The sequence below is a fragment of the Equus caballus genome, chromosome 6, assembly GCF_041296265.1.
Source record: "Equus caballus isolate H_3958 breed thoroughbred chromosome 6, TB-T2T, whole genome shotgun sequence".
Taxonomy (NCBI): domain Eukaryota; kingdom Metazoa; phylum Chordata; class Mammalia; order Perissodactyla; family Equidae; genus Equus; species Equus caballus.
Window position 1 is genome coordinate 18701772 of NC_091689.1, and position 20571 is coordinate 18722342.

General features: G+C 53.0%; 1 protein-coding gene across 20 annotated transcripts in view; it reads left to right on the plus strand.

Moving 5' to 3' along the window:
• Nucleotides 1-10243, plus strand: part of ARMC9 (armadillo repeat containing 9) — a 134268-nt gene extending 124025 nt beyond the window's left edge. For 4 of the 20 annotated variants that reach the window (XM_023642541.2, XM_070269443.1, XM_070269441.1 and 1 more), the window contains one exon: nt 7934-10243. In XM_023642541.2, the coding sequence (XP_023498309.1) occupies nt 7934-8276 (343 nt within the window). In that variant the 3' untranslated portion in view covers nt 8277-10243. Of the gene's footprint in view, nt 1-534; nt 5845-7475; nt 7546-7933 lie in introns of those variants that run through there. The other 16 variants (XM_070269454.1, XM_070269457.1, XM_070269455.1 and 13 more) reach the window with 7 other exon arrangements.
• The last annotated feature ends 10328 nt before the right edge of the window (nt 10244-20571 follow it).

The window sequence follows — 20571 nt, forward strand, 5'->3', positions numbered from 1 at the left end:
GGAACGGGAGGTGTCCTGGGAATGCTGCTCTGAGGCCCAGCCTCTGATGATGGAGGCAAAGGCGCATTTTGTTGGGGTCTGAAGCACGATGCCAAGATACCCAGGAGAGGGTGGCCACCGCTGCTGATGACCACAGAGCCCGAGGGGAGGGACCTGCTACTTGGGAATTACCAGTTGTCACACTGGAAGAAGAGGAAACTCATAAATATGCCCAAGGGACTAGTTTTAAGAGCTGCTAGGTGGACATGTTTGAGGGGGATGTGTGATTCGGGGTAACTTGAGGTCAGTGTCCTATCTTAGCAATTTGCTTGCGGAGAAGGTGGGATGGAGGGGAGAAAGATGGAGAACAAGTTTAGTAAAACGTTCTGGTTCAGATTCCAGCTTTCTAAAACAGAAACGGGACCCCCAAGGAGAAGAAAAGGTGTTTTCTCTTCCTCTGCACCAAATGAGAGCGACTGGCCCTTGATGGGTCACTCAGGGTTCTTTAGAACCTAGAAAGGGCCTTCCGATGATCTCACAGGCCCCTTCTTTCAGATCTGGGGAAAGCTGCTCAGGGAGAGGGCCTGGCCCTGGTCTCCAGCTGTCTCCTGGCCGCCAGGCACCCCAGCTGCGCCCCCACTTCCTCCTGCACTGAGGCGTTGGGCGGAGCCATTTTGACCAGCCTGCACCCCTGCCGTCTCTGGATTGGAGGAGTTTTGCCATGGTGACTGGTCAGGCCTCCTGTGCGCCACTTTTCTGTAGAACAGGGAAGTAGTTCCGTTAACGCATCTGCAGCGAGCAGGCCCACTGACCGCTGTCCTTCAGCCGCAGGGCCTTAGGCGGCTGAGTAAGACGGTGGGAGGGCCGCGTTCCAGGCCCCCGAGGCCTGAAGCCCCCCCACCCCCAGCAGATGTTTCCCCCTCACAGGATCTAGGGGTCGGAGAAACCAGCCCGATGGCGCTGCCCTACTGCCCTTCCTGCAGGCTCCCCCTGATGGAAACCCCACAGAAACAGGAATTCCTGCCGAGTCTAGAGGACACAGGAACACCTGGAGCTGCCACAGCCACTGAGAACAGGCAGAAGGCCTGGCAGACCCGGCCCCCCCTGGAGGGAGAAAGTCGGAGATAAGGGGGAGGGGAGACAGGAGGGGGAAGAGTGCTGAAGCCCATTCCCCTTAGCAGCGGGCAGCACCCCTGCATCTTCCTTTGCCACCACTGCTGTTGGCAGAGCCTGGAGCTGGGCATGGGGTCAAGGGCGGGGTCAGAGCTACCTGGGGCCGCAGCGCTGTGTGCGGTTGAGCCAGCAGCACTTTGGGACCTGGCCTGGGACCTGGCAAATCTCTACCCGGCAGAGGGTATAAAAGATGGCTGGGTGAGCCAGAGGCTGGGGCGGGCTGGGGTGGGGAGCCCGGGGGCCCAGAATCTGGTCTCCTTCAGCCCAACCCCCGACCAGCTGTGGACCTGGGGACGGGCCTCCCCTGCCTGGGCCTCCTCCGCCCTCAGAGTGGCTGAAGGTGAGCTCTGGCAGTGGAAATGCCCGAGGCCCACAGGCAGTCAGCCGGCTCAGGGGTTCTCCAGCTCTCGGCACCCTCCTGAAGTGGGGGCTCAAAACGAGTGGGTGGGCCAGAGCCTAGGCTGGGCCCTGCTGCCCTGGCCTCATCGCTCCCAGGACAGGACCAGGATCTAGTCCTTTGGCGCAGCCAGGCCACACCTGCCCTTCTGGTGCTCGAGCCACTTCTTTTTCCTTCCTGTCAATGCCCAATTCATTTCTGAGGCTCACCCTGGGGATGGTCCTCTCTCCCCAGAAATAACTGTTTTCAGAGTAGGCAGGGCACCCCAAAAGCTCTCTTCTTAGAAACATTTCCATTTGTTACCCCAAATGGGGTTACCCACTTGGCCTCCAAACTTCTGTTGGGCACAAATGCCCCCTCGGGGTTAAACCCATGGGTGCTCTCGCCCTAATGTCGATCACTTGAACTCAACTCTTATTTTAAGTCCGGGGCTCTGTGTGAGGAAGAGGAGGATGGGAAGGGGGAGCGTGCGGTGGCCCCATTCCCCTTCTTACCCCACTGGCTGGCTGACCCCTGCCTGGAATATTCTTTTCCCACCTTAGCCTTCTCTTAACCAGGCTGCTCCCGGTCTCAGCTAAGTACCCCTTCCTCCCGCCTGAGCCCAAAGTCCAGTCACACAGCCGCGTCCCCACGCACGGGGGCCCAGAGCCCACTGTGTGGTCATGAGGTCCGGGACTCTCCCGCTGTCCTCAAAGACAGGGGCCATGTGAAGGGTGTTTGTCCCTGCGTTCCCACACCTGGCCCAGAGCAGCCTCTCCAGATGTTTATGAGGAGGAGAAAGGGAAAGGCATGGCCTGCATGCGGGCCGTTTGTCCCTCAGCTTCCCCCAGCTCCTCTCTCAGTCTTTAGGGTGAAGACAGACAGTCGGCCAGGTGGGTGCTGCTTGACCGCTCACAGCCCGTGGAAGGCCCCTGGAGCTGAGAGTTGACACAAACGGTAGCTTGAACGATAGCGTTCCTTCTTAGCCCCAACTTGGAGGGGGTTGAAAGCTCATTGCAGCTCTGGCTCACGCCGGTGCTTCCAGCCACTGGTCGTGCTGTGAAATTGCCTCCCCAGAAGCCAAGGAGCAACAGGTTCAGCGCCTGTGACCCCCCCCACCCCCCACCCCCCAGGGCCAAGCTTTGCTTTTTTCTATCTGCTTCTTAGACTCCTTAGCACTAAATAGCAGAGAAACAACGCTAGTAACCAGGCTTTAAAAATGCCATTTGTTTAAAAAAAAAGAAAAAAGTATTTATCCCGGGAAGAGCCGGGGTGTTCTGCCGTGAATCCGTCGGTCCGGACCGCGAGGGCTGACTTGCACCCCGGAACGTGCAGGCCTTGGTTTCCAGCTGTCACCTCCCGGAGGGTGGTGGGTCTCACTGCCCAGACTGTCACGTGGCCTTGCCTGCCTGCCGTCTGTGGGCACTGGCGCGTGGTCCACGCGGAGATGAGTCCAGGTGGACCGGGAGGGAGCTTGCTCACGTTCCCTCCGTGTGGCCCCAGGGACAGGCGAGGAAATGGGCTCCTGGGGTTGGAGCTGTCACTCTGGCACAGACGCCGACCTGGTCCCGGGCTGGGATTAGAAGCAAACATTGTCAAAGTTCCTGTCCTGCCACAGACAGGAAATGACTCTTTTGCGAGTATTGTGACTTTCAAACAATAAGGAAGAAAGAGATTTTACAGATGTCTGCACATGCGCTTTCTCCCCTTCACATTTGTCCCAAAAAGACACCACGTGGCAGCTCACGACGACAGATACGGCGCATCAGCTAAAAGAAACGACAAACTAACAGCAAGGAAGCTGGGGAAATTAGGACGGCATAGCTGTGTGGTTACACCCGCGTGTGCGCACGAACACACACATGTGTGAACTGTTGATGAGGTCTCCATGCCTGCCTTCATCTGGTGTGTGGTCTCCCCGGTCCCAGCCTGTCTGGGTTTTGTTGTAGCCCAGACACACTGTCCGCAGCAATGACCGAGAGCCAGTTGGGAATGTGACGAGCAGAGTCCACTTAGGGGACCCCTGAGCACTTTCACTTGCACGGTAATGCTCACGATGGCTCCCAGGACCTGAGAGGACACAGGAGAAGGTGGAGAAGGCTCCACTGCGGGATTATGACTCAGCAGCATTCCAAACGCAAGTCGAGATTAAATATCTCCAAAAGCCTTTTATTGCTGTTCGCTTCCCACACAATGTTCCTATTGATGAGCGGAGATAATATAAGCAGGCCGGGCCTCTCAGATCAAAAATGGCCTATCTCGCAGGGCCCCTCCTGCAGTTTACGCATATGCTGAAGTTTGCTATCTGCCTGGACCGTCACCATGTGTTCCTGCAGCAATACTTTTTTCTGAGTCAAAGGTGACCGCCATCCTGAACTTCCCGTCGGTGTCTTTTACTCCTCTGCCCCAGTCTTGCCTCTTCTCCTGCCAGAGCATCCCCATTTCCCAGCTCTGGTTCCTGGCTGCCCATGCTGCTGAGCTCGCCATTCTGGGGAAATGGCGGCCCTGAGGCCACTCAGGGGCCAAGCTGACCCTTACTGACAGCCGTCCAGCCTGCCTCCCATGTTGTCCTTCCCAGAAGGTCCTGATGTCGTCATCCCTGTGGAGTTCAAGGACGGTGACCAGCATCCTCAGTCAACACAGCCGCCTCCTGCAGCAGCCCCCAAGGCAGTTTGGAGAACTTCCTGGGGGTAGGCTCTGCCAAGCCAAGGGGTGGCTCCCTGGTGCTCTGCCAAGGGCCACTTTCTCCAATGCCAGAGGGAGGAGCCAGCCAGAGCGGGCCCGTCTGAGAATGGTCTTCCGCCACAACACTACCCTGGCCAAACAAAGGGCATGTCCTGGGGCAGAAAGGAGGCTGGCTCTTAAGGTGTATTAGTCAGGGTTCTCCAGAGAAACAGAAGCAACAGGATGTGTATATATAGAGAGAGATTTATTTTAAGGAATTAACTCACATAATTGTAGAGGCTTGGCAAGTCCAAAATCTGCAGGTGGCCCAGCAGGCTGGAGACTCAGGGAAGAGTTGCCATTCGAATCCAAAGGTATTCTGTGGGCACAATTCCTTCCGGCTCAGGAGAAGGTCAGTCTTTACTATTCGGGCCTTCAACTGATTGGATGAGGCCCACCCACATTATGGAGGGCAATCTGCTTTACTCAGAGTCCAACTATTTAAGTGTAAATCTCATCCAGAAAACACCTGCACAGAAATATCCAGAACAATGTTTGACCAAATACCTGGGCACCATGGCCCAGCAAAGTTGACACATAAAATTAACCCACCCGTAAGGGTTTTCATACACATTGTCAAATTGCTCTCCCAAGAGTGGGGCCCTTTTCTGGTTGCCCTGGGGTTGGATATTATGGATTCCTAGCCCTGCTGTCCAGAACTTTCTCTCTCTTCGCTTCTTGCCGACTCGCCTCAGCTGCCCCCTGACCCTGCAGCTTGACCTTGCTGCCTGTTGGCTTTGAGGCCCCGTATGGTGAAACCAGCTGACCGTCCTGGACCTGCACAACTAGCCCCTCCAAATCAGGCCCCCCTTCCCACGGCTGTGTGATGGGACACCCCCAGGGGACCCAAGGCCTGCCCTCTGCCATTGCCCCTGCCAGGAAGAGCTGCCAGTGTTCGCCTGAGTTGTTTTCACTAGTTTCTCTCAGTTGCTCCTTCTTAAAATGTAGTAGGGCTACGTTTAAAAACGGTCAAGATGGTAACTTTTATGTTGTGTGCATTTTACCGCCACTTAAAAATAATGAACTTCTATAACGATAAAAATATGAAAATAAGAATAGCAAGATAGGAAAAAGAAGTCGTTTGACCTAAATGGAGTTAAAAGAAAACCCGCTCCCTAGACCCGATAGAAAGCTCCTTTATATCTGTAAGAAAAGCATCGCAATGAGATTCATCTCATTCTTTGACGATCTCGGTCCCCTGGTCTGACAGGCCCCTTATCTGTGAGCTCCGCAAGCACAGGAATTTGGTCTAGTTGACCTCTGACCCCTGGTTCCTGGCATAGTTCTTAGCCCACGTGTGCGTTATCACTGAATGATGGAAAAACAAAACATTAGGGAAAGATGTAAGAGATGACCGTATATCAGTCAGCTAGAATTGTCCCCAAGCAATATAAACAGTAATGACGGAGGCCACTCAGACACGTGGAGAGAGAACAGAGAAGGCTCATAAAGACAGGGCAACACAGAAGAGAATGTATGACTGCAGCCACATCAAAACGTGCATGCGTGCACAAGGCGTGACATGGAAAACGTTCAGGGGGAAAATATTTGTGAGTGATGTAAAAAAATAAAATTTCTTTTTAGAGAGAAAATTATTTTAAAGTTAAAAAAAAAATGCCCTAGGCCTAAGGCTCTCCTGGTGTGAAGGACTTTCCTGCCTAAGATGGGCAGTGTTTATGCCAGTCTTTTCCCGAATCTGAATTTGGAAACGTTTTACATGTTTAAGTTTTATTTTTCTAATTATTCAGATAATATATTCTCAGTGTAAAAAAGGCAGGGAGGCATATGGAAATAGAGAAATGAATCAAATAAATGCCACAGTTTCTTCCCAAGTCGCACTCCCCAGAGCTGAAACCCCTATTTGTAGGGCGCTTACCACGGCTGGGCCCCAGGCACGACCTCACTGAATCTTCAGAGCTGTCCTATAGATGTTTTACAGGTAGGGAAACTGAGGCTCCCAAAATGTCAGCAGACTTTCCCGCATTCTGTCACCAGCTAGAGAGCAGCAGAGCAAGACTGAGGGTCTGGGCCCTACCAAAGAATGCAGCCCCTGGGCGCACCCCACCTCCCCCACCGCCCTCCTCACTGGATCCTGTGCCACACACACACACACACACACACACTCACTCACTCATACCTGTGCACTGGGAAGCCTTGCAGCCTGTCAGTAGCTCCGTGGCCTGGCCGGGGGACCCTCACTTGCCTAGCACGATGTCTGTCTGCTTGCTGTGGGCTGACTGTGTGAAGCCCACAGACTGAGGCGCCCACTTAGGGAAGGGAAGCCAGACCTGCCGTTTGCAGAGCATCCGCTGCACGCTGGGAGCTGGGCTGATGCTTCCATTAGGTCATTCACTGCTGACAGTAAGGGCTACTGCCTGGGACTCCGGTCTTCAGAGTTGTAGTCAGGAAAATGGGCACATAGATAGCAAGGGTCCCAGAAGTCGAGGTGGGAGCCAGAGTTGTGCCTGCCAGCAGCTCACTGACAGCCAGAGAGAAAGGGCTGAGCGGGGGAATGACATCCCCAACCGCAGCCGCGCAGCATGGGAGGTCACAGAGTCAGGATCCCACTCCCAAGACTTCTTGTCTAACAGCATGAAGCTGCAGTGGCTGCAGGCCCTGGAGGAAAGGAGGGAGCTGGCCCCAAGACATGGCCAGCACGTCTCTGTCATGCTGGTCCATAGGGCTGGGATCCTGAGCATGTCTGGGAGAGGGTTGGCTGTAAGATGCCACTGGGCTCAAATCTTGGCCTCGCTACTGCTTGTTGTGTGTATGACCTTGGGAAAGGTCATGGACTCGGAGCCTCAGTTTCTACATCTGAAAAATGGGGTAGTAATGCCTGTCTCTCAAAGGATTGTTTGGGAGTTTAATGTCACCCTCTCAGCAAGGCCTTCCCTGGCCACCCCATTGAAAATTTGTTTCCTATTCTTGCTGTAAGAAAGTGCCACAAATTGAGTGACCGGAACACAAATCTATCATCTTACAGTTCTGTAGGTTAGAAGCCAACGCAGACTTCACTGCGCTGGAATCAAGATGTCCACAGACATGTTGCTTTCTGGAGTTCTAGGGGGAGTCTCCTTTCTGTCTTGTCTGGCTTCTAGCGGCCACCTGCCCTCTTTAGCTCGTGGCCCCTTCCTCCACCTTGGAAGCCTTGCATCTCTGTGCCTTTCCCCCACAGTCACACCGATTTCTCTGAGTCTCTTCTTCTGCCTCTCTCTCCCACCAGTAAGGACCTTCGTGATTACCGTGGCGCACCCTGGTCATCTAGGATAGTCTCCCAATCTGAAAGTCAGCAGGTTCGCAACCCCACTTCCATCAGCAGCCTTAATTCCCCTTTGTCACATGAGGTTCCAAGGAGTGGGAAGTGGACGTAACTGGGGACTGTTACTCTGCCAGCTGCACCTTCCCTGGCGTCCAGTCTAACGTGTCAAGACTCTCCCATCTCCCCTTCCTTTCCCTGCTTCATCTCCTCCTTGGCGTTTGTTTCTTTTTTATTATCTCCTTCCTCCCCTCGAATGTGAGCTCCATGGGGGCAGGGGTTTATGCTCCACCCCACGCCCAGCCCGTGCCCAGGACGGTGCCTGCCCGGCATCCATCAGTGCTTGGAGAAGGAGTCTTCCTTCCTCCTGTGACTCCTAACCATGCAGTAGCTGCTGTGACTCCGGATTGCACATTTTGTTCCAGGGAATTTACATCAGCCGTCACCTGCAAGCCCCGGACGCCCTGCACCCCAGAGATCCTGGACCTGACCCCACCCAAGGCCAAGGCGTCGGCTCTGGCCCCTCAGTTCTCCTCGTGTGGCCCCCAGCAGGCTAGCCGCCCTGGCTCCACAGCATCCTCCACGAGGGGCCTGCAGAGTAAGTCTCTCTGTGGGGGAAGGGCAGTGTGTTTCCCACCCGGAGCCCTGCTCCCTCTGTGCCCAGCTGGCTGTTGGGAAAGGCTGCTTCCCCTCCTGCAGGACCAGGGCCCTAGCCGGCTGCTTCCTTTGCCCTGGGGACCAGTTCGTCATGAATCTTTCTGTTTATGAAATTGCCCTTGGCCTCAGCGGCCCACACACAAGCTGGCAGAGTGAGACCCTCCGGGCAGTCCCACTTGCAGATAAGACCCCCTCTGTGGGGCTTGTGTGGTCGGCCCTGAAACCTGCCTTCTGGTGGGAGGTAGCCCGCAGCTGCTCGGGCGGCCTCAGACTCAAACAGAAGCACCTGCCACCTTGCAGGCCCGCCAGAGGGGCCGAGGATGGGGCGGGCTCAAGGGGTCCCTGCTGTGTCCCTGAGGTCTCCCTCCCACCCTTTGGTGGTCCCTGTAAAGACCACCTCTTCCTCTCTCTCTGTCCTCTCCCAGCCTCGGCCAGTTGACCACCTCCCTCCACTGCCCAACTGAGCCTGGCCCTTTCTAAAGGGCTTTACTAAAAATAAGGGAAAACAAAAGAGAAACAGAACAAAAGAGTGTCAAGCAGCGCAGCCTCAGTCACACTCAGGATGTACGCATTTCTGTGGCTGCTGTCCCGCTCCCTTCCGGACAGGCCCTGGGCGCTCCGGCCAGCTGGGGCCCTGAGGGCTGGGAGTGTGGCTCCTGGGCCACGGCTGGGAAGCGTGATGGGCTGTCCCCTCCTCCCAGCTCCTATCTGCTGGGAAACACACCGCGCAGGCCCGGCCGCATCTCCCCCCAGCAGAGCAGGTCAAGGTGCTTCCTCACCGAGGCCCAGAAGAAGCACCCGCAGTGCAGGGAGAGCTTGGCCAGGAGAGAGGCAGACGGGCCCTCGAACCCTGCCGGGCCTCCAGGCCGCACCAGGCTGGGACCCGAGCTAAGAATAATCGTGGTCATCACACCAGCACTGATGGACTGGCCGGCCCCACAGCCCATGACACAGCGCGGCCCTGGGCGGCATGGAAGGCTTGGCGCGCACGGGTTTCTGGCCTGTGGCCTCAACAAACACATGGGCTGTTGCCAGCAAAACTCACTGAGCACCCCACACCCAGCAGCCTGCTTCCTGTGAGGAAAGAGCAGAGCCACACGAGTCACGGCCTGGCCGCAGAGCAGGTGACCCGCGGAGGGAAGGGTCTCTTCTTCTGTTTGCACAGAGCCCGTTGAAAGAAGGGATTGTGCCGGACAGAGGGGCTCTGTGCAGGCCGTCTTGGTGCTGGCAGCTTGCTCTGGCTTTTCTTCCCCAGGCAGCCAATCTTACAGGAAGTGAGGATGGTTTCTTCCCCGGTGTCACTGTCCTGTTGCCTGAGGACCAGTCAGCTTCCCGTTCTTGGCCAGCCAGCAGCTGCAGGTGACAGATGTGAAGAGACGGTTGTCTGCCAGCCGCCGGGTGGCGTGGGGAGCTGTGGAAAGGACGGCTCTCCAGGCCGTCCAGGAGCAGGCCCATCGCAGCGCCCACCACCCAGGTCCCGTTACTGCCCTTCCTGGTCGCCCTTCACACACAGGAGGAGAGGGGTCCTCACAACACCCAGCTCGGGGGACTGTGCCACTGAACCCACCAGCCGGGCCATCTGGGGAGCTCATGCAGGGGGAGCCAGGGGCCGGGGAGCTCAGCCAGAGATGGGGCCTCGGCCTCACTGGAAACCGGCTCTCCTCCCTCAGAGGAGACAGAATACAGGAAACCCGTTCTCAAGCCATATGCCCGAGCAGCAGGTTTGGTGTTTTCCTCCTCTTTTCAGATCTGGTGAGAATATGGTCTGTTCCCATCAATGACTTGGACTGTGGCCGTTCCAGAGCCACTGTGTGTCTCACAGGCTCACAGGGTTGACCAGTCAATGCTACTTCCCTCCCTCCATTAAGGCCATACATGCAAACGATTCCCCTGGCAAAAAGACTGGTCCCTGCTGGGGGAGCCCGACTCGCTCCTCGAGGGTGACGTCAGGGCCACGTCTTAGGACAGAGGAAGGAACTTCGCCCGCAGAGCCATCAGTGTTACCAAAGCTGGTAGCAAAGTCTGACCTCTCCTAAGATAGAAATGTTGAAATAAAATTAATCAGTATTTAGAGGGTACTTGTGTGTGTGTGTTCATGTCTGTGCGTGTGCACAGTCACGTGTTATTCCTCGGCGCTCCGTCTGCCCTGGCCATGCCCGTCACTGGAGAACTATTGTGGTCCCACTGGGTGTAAATAAAGGACAAGCAGTGCACTTTTCAGTGATCTTCTGATCCTCAGGAGAGCGGGCAGAGGAGAAACGGGGCGGGCACGAGGCCAGGTCACCCAGGAGATGACCAGAAACTTGGCTCCTGGGTGACTCTTGTGAGCTCTTGGCAGTGACGCAAGGCTGGGCACTGTTAGAACTCTGTGCTTGTGCAGCTGGCCCGGAGGCCACATCTCGAGTCTCTGGCAGCGTGGGAGCCCCGCTGTGTTCCTGGAGAAGAAGGCTGTGGAGAACACGGCCCTACCTTCTCGGGAATGTCAACCTCCTGGCGCTCTGGACGCCTGACTTCACCCAAGGAGGTGTAAAGAGAAAGTGCAAACACCTGTGTCCAGGACTGTTGACATGGACAGACGCGACGAGCAGAGCCCGAGTCCCCGAGATGAAACCCCTCATGATGAAACTGTCAAAGGCGTGGAGAGGTTGCAGATGAACAGCGGAAGAGCATGATGGAAAAATCTCTCCTGTTCTCCCCAGTACGTCCACTCCCTCCAGATTCCTCAGATGCCGCTGACGGGCACGGCTTCCCCCGGCCTTGGCGTAGGAGCAGCCCCATGCGGAGGTCTAGAGTGGGTGGAGCATCGTCCATTTCCACCCTGGGTCTCCCTGGTGGGAAGACAACAGCTGTCCCCGCCTCGAGCCTCCGGATGAGCTACCGTCTGATTTGTGAATGTCTGGCCATCTCGGGAAAAGACAAGACAGTCTTTTTTAGAGATGAGGGGAGACTCCAACTCAGGGTCAAACTGCACTGAGGTCACTAGGTGTGGTCCGGAGAAAGTAAATACCACCAGCCTCCGCACCACACCCTGGGAGAGTCCTCTCGCGGGCACGCGGCTACATCCCAAGGCTGATGGCTGGCAAGAGACTGTAAAATGCCAACAACCTAGGCATAAATATGCCAGCTATCTGCCGGCCCCACTGTGGTTGGATATGAACATGATCTGAGGGAGAGAGAATCAAATTCATGAATAAACCGAAACATTTCACGGGTCACCTGGAAACCTAATCTAGGATTTGCCCATGAAACCTACGCAGGGGAGCCATGAAGAGGAGCCTGTGGGACTTTTGAGAAATGGTGGGCCTTCAGGAAGATTCCTTCTGCCCCTGGAAGCTGACCCCAGCTCTCTGGTTACCTGGCCCCCTAATTTCTCCTGAGTAGGACTTGATCTCATTTGCTTCCTTCACAGCAAGGTGTAAATGTCTGGCAACAGCTTAAATTATGACCCTTGGTGGGAGTTCGAGATCCAGTCAGATACCAGGGGTCACTGAGTAGATTCAGAAGGATTTGCCCAAATTGAAAGAGCTAAGTAACTAACAAGCAAACGCACAAATAAATAAGATTAATGCAAGAAAATCCATGACAAAACAAAATATCAAACTTTTTAATAAAACAAGATCTGACCCATTATGATGGTAACTTGCTTGCCAAACCCTAATCGGAGACCCGATTCCAATGAAACTTGATTTACAAAAATGAGCGGCCAGCCCACGGGCCATAGTTTGCTGGTTTGAATTTTTTTTTAATGGCATTAAAACATTATTTATCTTGATTACCAAGTTTCGGGGCACCCCTTACACTTTCTGTGCGAGGAGATGCCTCACTCACCTCACCCTTGTCCCCGCCCAGGAACTGGGGGATCCTCCTGGCATTCCCAGCTCAGCCTCGTGGCTGGATGGCTGGGCCTGCCTGCCTGAGCATCTTCATTTCTCCAGACACTGGTGAGTTGTGATAAGAAGGGAATCCGTCTGCTTTTGCACATAACAAGCTACCCTCAAAACTTAGTGGCCAAAAACGACCATTTTCTAGCTTTAGAATTGTGTGGATCGGCAATAGGGGCTGGGCTCAGAGGGGTTCCGAGAGTTCTGTTGGGCTTGGCTGGACCAGGTGTGCACCTACAGTCAGAGGGCAGTGAATGGCCTCCCTCGTGTCGGCAGTTGGCTGTTGGCCAGATCCTTGGTGCTCCTCCATGAGACCCCTCATCCTCCAGCAGCTAACTTGGCTCATTCCCATGGTGGCCGCAGGGTTTGGGGGCAGTAAGTGCTATTCAAGTGTCTATTTGCATCGTGCTTACCGTTTTCCCATTGGCCAAAGCAGGTCACATGGCCAAGGCGAAAGTCTCTATGAAGGGACAAGGATACAGGAACACTGACCAAACTGGGGACATGACCACAACAATCTGCCACGTAGATGCGGTTCAGGGTTTTTCCCACTATGGCATAACCACCCGATTTTAATTCAGTTCAGCAAACATAACCTGTGCAGCTGCTCTGTGTTGGCATGTGGGGGGTTGTGATTTTGTTAAATTCACATTTGATGAGGGGAGCCCCGGGTGAAAGACCGCGGGGAAGTGAAGTAGAGAAGTTTATTACTCACAGGGCCTGGACGACAGACACAGCTCACCTCGAGGACCACGCGGGGCAGTCAAGGCGGGGTGCCAGCCCAGCGCGAGCAGCAGGACCAGGGGAGTCTACCTTCCTTAGGATCCACAGGTGGAGTGGTTCTGGGGTTTCCAGGCTAAGGCCAGATTGGTCAATTCAAACCAAAAAGGGGGGTTTTGATAAGCTCCGCAGGGGTCTTACCTAAGGGGTGCACGAGGGGCAGGAGCTGGGAGGCAGGAAAGACTGCCACCAGGAGTCTCGAGGACATCCTCTCAGGAGCTTACCTCTGACTCTGCGACTAAGCGTCCCGTCAAGGCCCTGCAGGCCGCTTAGCCACACAAGATGAATACACGGCAGCCACACTGTGGAGGGTTTAGGAAACTCTCAACGGGAGACGCAGTTCCGCTAGCACTTGAGTTGCTACAGGTCTCCTAGGGAGAAGTCCCGGCTTTGCAGATGGCCGCTGTTTAGGACAGGGCACCTGCGCCAGACGGCAGTGATGGGCAGATTTCCGAGAAGAGGCCGTGGAATTGGGAGAAAGCTGGGCCTAGAGAGACCCACACAGACTTGTCTCTTGAAGGTGTCACTGGAAGCCGAGAGAAATAAGAAACCGAGGGCAGAACTGGAGATGAGAGACAGAAGAAGGACTGGGACAGGAGACGCCCTCCAGGGAGGAGGAGGCCCAGGGGACGCAGCTCAGAAGGTGGGGAGGGAAGACATGCACGGAGGGCGGTCGCCACTGTCAGAGCTGGAGGAGACAGAGGAGAGATGGCTGCCCGAGGCACCTTCCAGAGTGCAGTGCCCCGGAGTTTGGGCCAGGGGTCAGCCTGGCGTGGGGAAAAGTGGAGGTGAGGAGCTGGGTGTTGAAGGCTTTGAGGTCAGTGGGGGATGTCCTGGAGAAGGAAGGGTGGGGAGGGCGGGGGCTGTGAGCTCTAAGAGGGGAGGCTGGAGCGCAGGCCACGCAGAGGGATCCTGAGAAGCGCCAGGGAGCAGGGGGCCACAGGCCCTCCTCTCGCATCTGGGGAAGTAAAGCAGTGGGGTGCTGGGGCCAGCTTGTGCCTCCTCGCTAAATTTTCAGGAATTCTATGAGCTGGTGCTAAACGCAGCCATTGCCAAAACTTAAATTATATAAACTTACAATTAAATAAATTTTATTAAAAACAAAGGTAGTAAATACTCAAACCGCTTCCTTCCTAATATTTTTACTACATTTACTGTTGTCTCTGTCCCGGAGGTTATTTACATCTGATACTTCTGCACGGGGTAAACATGATATGATGATGGCTACATGCATCTCCTCCTGACTCTGTGTTCAGTGACTTCATTTTGGTAGCCTGAAATTGGCCGTGGTGGGAATATTTGCACCACAGAAACTGGCACACTCTACAAACCAGGGCTTGTGCGCACCCAGAGAGCTGATTGTTGAACATTTGCCAGCACACCACTGGCAGAAGGAGTGTGCAAGGAGGTGCAGCCTGAAGCAGAATGTTACGTGGACCGTGGGGGACAAGCTGGGAGGAGCAGAGCCATGTGTAACCCCTAGAATGGCAAGCCCAAAAGGCGCCATGTGCGGTGGACAGGTGGTGGCTACTCCGGAAGCCTCTGCCCACATCTGTTTCTACATACGCTCACGTCTCTGGGGTTGGCCCCATGTGCCAGCATCGTTTCACTCCAGGCCTCCTCCTCACAGGAGCCAGCCTGAAGCCTTTCTCCCTGGGTTATGTGATAACTGAGGATTACGTCTGGTTACCTGGGTGTCCCTTTGACACTTTGCCACTTGGCACACTGCTGTTGTTCACAATTCCACTTTCTGTCTGTGCCGCCCAGAAACACACCCATCCCACATGCTTAAGGGCATGGCGCGGCTCCTTTCTGCCAGTCACCTGTGGCGGGTCACTGCTCCCGGGAGCGAGGAGAGTTCGCTCACTATCCTCCTAGGACTCGTGCCTGAAAGGGATCTTAGTGTGGGATGCCCTCCTCACACTAGCAGGTCCCAGGGCAGCGCCCTGGCCAGGCTTGAACTCGGGCAGCAGCATCTTGGAGGGAGAAGCCAGGCGGAGGGTTCCAGTGTCTTGCAGGAGCAGAGGGCCAGGGCCTGGGTTTCCTGAGGGCCCTGGGTTTACTGGTGGCAGGCGGGGCCTAGAGCCCGGATAATGTGCCTTGGCCAAAGGCAAGAAGGGTGAGGACAGAAGTAGCTGGGGCATGAAGTAGAGACACTAACACCATTCACAGGCCACAGGCCAGTCTTCAAGGGCCCCACCTGGGAAGCAATGTGATTAAAAGGGCTTGCAGGGCCTTGAGGGAGTCCCCCTAGCCCTGGGGCTTGTGGTTTGGTTACTAGGCTGTTGGGGGGATCCCAGCCAGAGCCGGCAGCTTTGGGAACCTCCTACTGGGCCATCTGCGGGGGGAGCTGGTTTCTGTGCCCAGAGCACCACACACAGGGCACAGGTGGCTCAGGGCAGAGGGGCCAGAGGCTGGGGGAGTGGGTTCAGGCTCAGGGGATAGTGGGGAGCAGACACTGTGCAGGGAATCAGCATCATCTCAGAGACCCCCAGCTGTGACCAGGACCCTCCCTGTGCCAAGGGCATGGAGCAGTGGGCAAGTGGGCAAACACACAAATCAGGCGAAAGAGGAGAGAAGGATTTCTGAACTCTTGTGGGAACCCCCAGAGGAACTCATGGTAATAGCGAGTGAGGTGGGGACCTGGCTCTCACTGGAGCACCTGAGAACCCCAAGGAGACCAACTCCCCCATCACAGGAAAGGAGGCCAGGCAGGCTGGGCCCGACCTCCTCTGAGCAGCCGAGTGAGACTGCGGCCCAGGCAACTGGAAGCTTGTTGTTCTGGTGGCTGTGAAGAGGGGGAAGTAAGGCAGGAGTGGCATTTTCAACACAATGACTTCAAGGAGAATCAACTATGAAGAAAAGTGCAGAGCGGCTGCTGGGCAGGGAGGGCTGCGACCCAGAGGCTGACGCAGAGGCAAGGATGGAGGCGGCATCCCACAACGCCTGGAGATGGGCTCTAGGGCATCACGGCACTCCGCCAGCCCCATCTGTGGGGCCGTCTGACTGTGCCTGGGACTCCATGGCAATCAGAAATTGGGGTGCTGCCATGGGATCCCTGAGTTGACCTCCCTCCAAGTGGGAGGCATTTCTCCCCTCTCCCCTCCCTCCGTCTCACCATGTGGTCCAAACAGGAGCTCCCCCTCTCTCCTTTGACCCTGTCCTGCAGGGTGAGAGGTGGACTTAAGCCACGCCCATCAGAGCTGGGAGCCCCTTCCCTCTCGATGGCGAAGCTGAAATGCTAGCTGCCACTTCCCCACCTGCAGGAGGAGAGAATGAGGCAAAGGATCGTGGGACAGAGTCCCTGGTTGCAGTTGTCCCCAGGAACACCCTGACCTTTTCTGCTGATCCTGTCCAGCAAACCCCTGCCTTTCTCTTTTTCTTTTTTAAATGATTCTTCAAGTTGGGTGTCTCTTACTAAAAACCTAAAGATTTGAAACTGCAGCAGTCGCCGTCATCACTTAGACTTGGTGTTGCTCTCTGGGTGTTAGGTGCCACAACCTCCTTCAAAACCCACCTTACATTAGTGGCTGGGAAAAGTGTCTGTAACCCCAGTTCTGACATTTTTCAGCATGCAATCACCCCACCCACCCACACACATCCTCCTTACCCTGACCAGCTGGAAGTGTGCCCATCTGCACAACACCAGCGGCTCTGCCCGTCGGCCTCTGGTCCTTACAGGGAACTGTTATTTAGCTGGGTCCCTTCTGATCCTTTAGCAGCCAACACCTCTCTCAAGAAGTCCCAGACGACAACGTTCTTCATTCTTATGAGAACAACTTTCCACCTTCATTGTTATTTCACAATGCCGAGGGTCCCTTCTGTGACCTTTGTAAATGCAAGACTAGGAAGTAACAACAGAGGTGACCAAGAGGCCGGGAGGCTGAGGAGTCAGCAAAGAGGGTAAAGGTGGGACTGACAGAGGTGCTGCAGTGCTGAGCTCAAGGTCTGCTAGGGGCCTGGACTCCCTCCACAGCCTCGGTCGTGGGGGTCAGTGCTCCTGCAAGGATCCTAAGGTCGCTACCAGGCAGGAGGAGCAGCAGGCCAAACAAACAGGATCAAAAAGTTCAAGGTCATAGTTGTGGTGAGATACAACTTTTCAGAAACTCAGTCTAGCCTGGAGATGAAATATACCACTATCTTTTTCCTTCCCTGGGGTGCGGTTAATAAAAAGTTTACTGCTGGAATGTAAGGCTCGCAGACTGCTGCCTAGGGTGGGGAGAGGGAGGCCCTGAAATGCCTTGACTGCCATTTGTGCCCCACCTGGAATGCCTCTGGGCTTGTCTCCTCTGTGCCCTGGAGCAGGCCCCTCAGCACTGGGCACCGGGCCAGCTCTCCCACCCTCACTTACACCCTGGTTGGTCTGCTTCTGCTGTCACAGTATCAAATCCTTTTCTTGGGTTTTCTTTTCTTTGTTGCTTCTCCAACATCTACAGTCCATGGCTGCCGCACACCTGCAATGACCCTCCTGTGTTAAGGAAAGATCCTGGGTCCTACTCTCCAGAATCGGGGGTTCCCTGTGTAGGAAAGGAAAATGTTTCCCTTCCTCCCTTCTAGATCCTTTGCCTGGTCTAATAATTAAATTGACATCAAACCTTAACAGGAGCAAAACAAATTTACTTTCATACATACAGGAGCCCATAAAATATGAAACTTAAAGAAGCGATCAAAGCAGGCAGTTTTTATACCTCTTAGGCAAAGAAACAATAAAGAAGTTTGGGCTTGCGATAGTAAATTAATGAGGAAGTAGCAAATTTTGTTTATACGACGTTCTCAGGGCTGAATTCACTATCTCTGGTGACAAGGATCCTTCTGTCCTCCTAGTACAGGGACAGCAGCTCTCACAGGGAGATTTATTTCCTGCTTTCATGGGGACAAAGGGAAGACAGAGTGTCCTTCTTGCATCGGCTGTTGCTTAAATAACTTTAATTCCACATAATCAATATGCCAAAGTGGCATATTTTGGGGTGGCCTATTCTGCTCCCCTGCAGTCCCGCCTTTGAAACTTCAAGCCGTTTCATAATCCAGACGCTGAGCTGGTAGATTGCTTCATTATTTCATTGAATTAGTCTCTCTGTCTTGAAAGTAGGTCAGTTTAGTTAAACAGCTGTGTCTCATTTCAGGCGGTGGGGCTGCAGGTGGGCTCCCAAAGATAAGCCTATATGTGCGAGTGTCTGCATCATGTACGTAATAAGAGACATTGCTATGGAAACAGAAGAAAAACAATAGTTAATGATCGGAGCAGACTATAAGCTCAGTCTCTGAGTTCTGAAGGCAGCCAGTCAAGAAGATTTCTAGATGGCGGGCTCAAAGCATCTTCAGATGGAGCGAGAGCAGGCAATGATAGACTAATTTTCCTGGCTTGCAATTTGAGTGTGTCTGGTGATCTTTCGGAGTGGTCAGACAGCAACAGGCATAAAGATTATCCACATAGGAGCTGTTGTTGTGATTTCTCTGAAGTTTATATCAAGTTGTCCGGCTTTGGCTTGTGTGCCTTTAGGAAAAGGGCAGTCTTGGTCCTCAGTGGTCCTAGTCAGAATGGTGGAAGACAAATGGAAAACATTAGTTTGGAGAGTTGTAGCCACATGTTGGAGGAAACTAGAAGAAATTAGAATCCAGTCTGGTTTACAGGTAGAAAATAAAACCTAAAAGACAATGAACAGGACTAGAATCTGATATCCATAAGGATGTATTATAGATTTTTGTTGAAACATATTTTTTCTGTCTACAGTTACTCATATTTTCATCAGAGATAATGAAAGTAAGACAAATTTGTTTGCAAAGTAAATCATCTCAATAAAGTTGGCCCAGTTATTTACATAAGTGCAGCAAGAATGCTGGGACTTTTCCTAAGGAATCTCAGATTGAACTCTTATTTTATTTATTTTTTTTTTTTGAGAAAGATTAGCCCTGAGCTAATATCTGCTGCCAATTCTCATCTTTTTGCTGAGGAAGACTGGTCCTGAGCTAATATCCATGCCCATCTTCCTCTGCTTTTTATATGTGGGACACCTGCCACCACATGGCTTGACAAGCAGTGTGTAGGTCCACACCTGGGATCCAAATTGGTGAACCCTGGGCCGCCAAAGCAGAGTATGCGAGCTCAACCACTGCACCACTGGGCTGGACCCTCAAATTGAACTCTTAAAAGCCTCTTGAGGCCAAGAAGCCAAGGCAAGGACTTGCCATCATATTTGCCATCAGAGTTCACCTGCAATACCTCTAAATTTGCATTAATTCCTTTCTTTGCCAGATCCCAAAAATATTTTGAGCTTCCTGAGCCTGCCAGGAAGTGACCTTCCTTACTCACCTGGCCAGGCTGTATGAAACCCTGTAATCAAGGTACCCAGCCCCTTTTCCAAGGTGCTTTATTGGCTCCATAAACTCAACCTTATTTCCTTGAAGCTATTTGGTCGTATCTGAGTCTGTGCATATCACTCTCAAATTTGGCATTCCAGTCAAAGCCTTGGTAATAAAACCAATGTTTCTCCTTTTTTGAGGAAGATTAGCCCTGAGCTAACATCTGCCACCAATCCTCCTCTTTTTGCTGAGGAAGACTGGCCCTGAGCTAACATCCATGCCCATCTTCCTCTACTTTATATGTGGGACATCTGCCACAGCATGGCTTGATGAGTGGTGTGTAGGTCCACACCCAAAGCAGAACACACATCTTAACCACTGTGCCACCAGGCCTGCCCCCAAACCAATGTTTCCATCTGTGTCCTGTTACAAAAATAGATTCTTAGTGAACTTATGCAAATAACTATATTGCCATAAAATAAGAGTACTCACTAAGAGTTTCTGAATACTGGAAGGATCAGGTAGGGAGAAAAAGATAAATGTTTCAGTTCTGCTTACAAAGGTATAATTTACCAAATTGCTGTAAGTCACAGTTAGCTTAAGAAAAAAGGGAAAGCTTTTCTTAAATCTAAAAGAGCAAAACATTGAAGAACCAGCAAGGTTTCAAACAAAAGAATCATAAAAATTATAATCGTCCTCATCAGTTCATTCAGTTTAATGTAATTAATTCTTGTTGATCTTGATCTTTGATCAAGGAGTTTTATGAATCCAGTTCTTAGAGTTCTGTAAATTCTTACCCAGTTCGGTGGGATGATCTGAAAACTATCAGAAAACTGTATTCTAGAGTACTTTTCAGAAACCTTTCCGTGAATCTCTCTGACGATGAAACACTTTTGCAAAAGCATCAGAGTAAAACAATAGCTTCTGTAAATGACAAAAGACTTAAAAATGCCCATGATTAAAGATTTGATGAGGGGCCGGCCGGTGGCCGAGTGGTTAAGTTCGCACACTCTGCTTTGGCGGCCCAGGGCTTCACTGGGCGTGGACATGGCACCGCTCATCAAGCCATGCTGAGATGGCATCCCACATGCCACAACTAGAAGGAGCCACAACTGAAAATACACAACTACGTACCAGGGGCTTTGGGGAAAAAAAGGAAAAATAAAATCTTAAAAAAAAAAATTTGATGAGAGCTCATTACAGTGTTATTGACAAGAAAATTTGGTTGTTTCTGTGACACATTTTAAGATAACTAAAATCACAAGTGATAACATTATATGAGGAAATATCCAAATTTTAGGAATTTGGCTTAGTATTACTTCTTTTTTTTTGGTGAGGAAGATTGGCCCTGAGCTAACATATATTGCCAGTCTTCTTCTTTTTGCTTGAGGAAGATTGGCCCTGAGCTAACATCTGTGCCAATCTTCCCCTATTTTGTATATAGG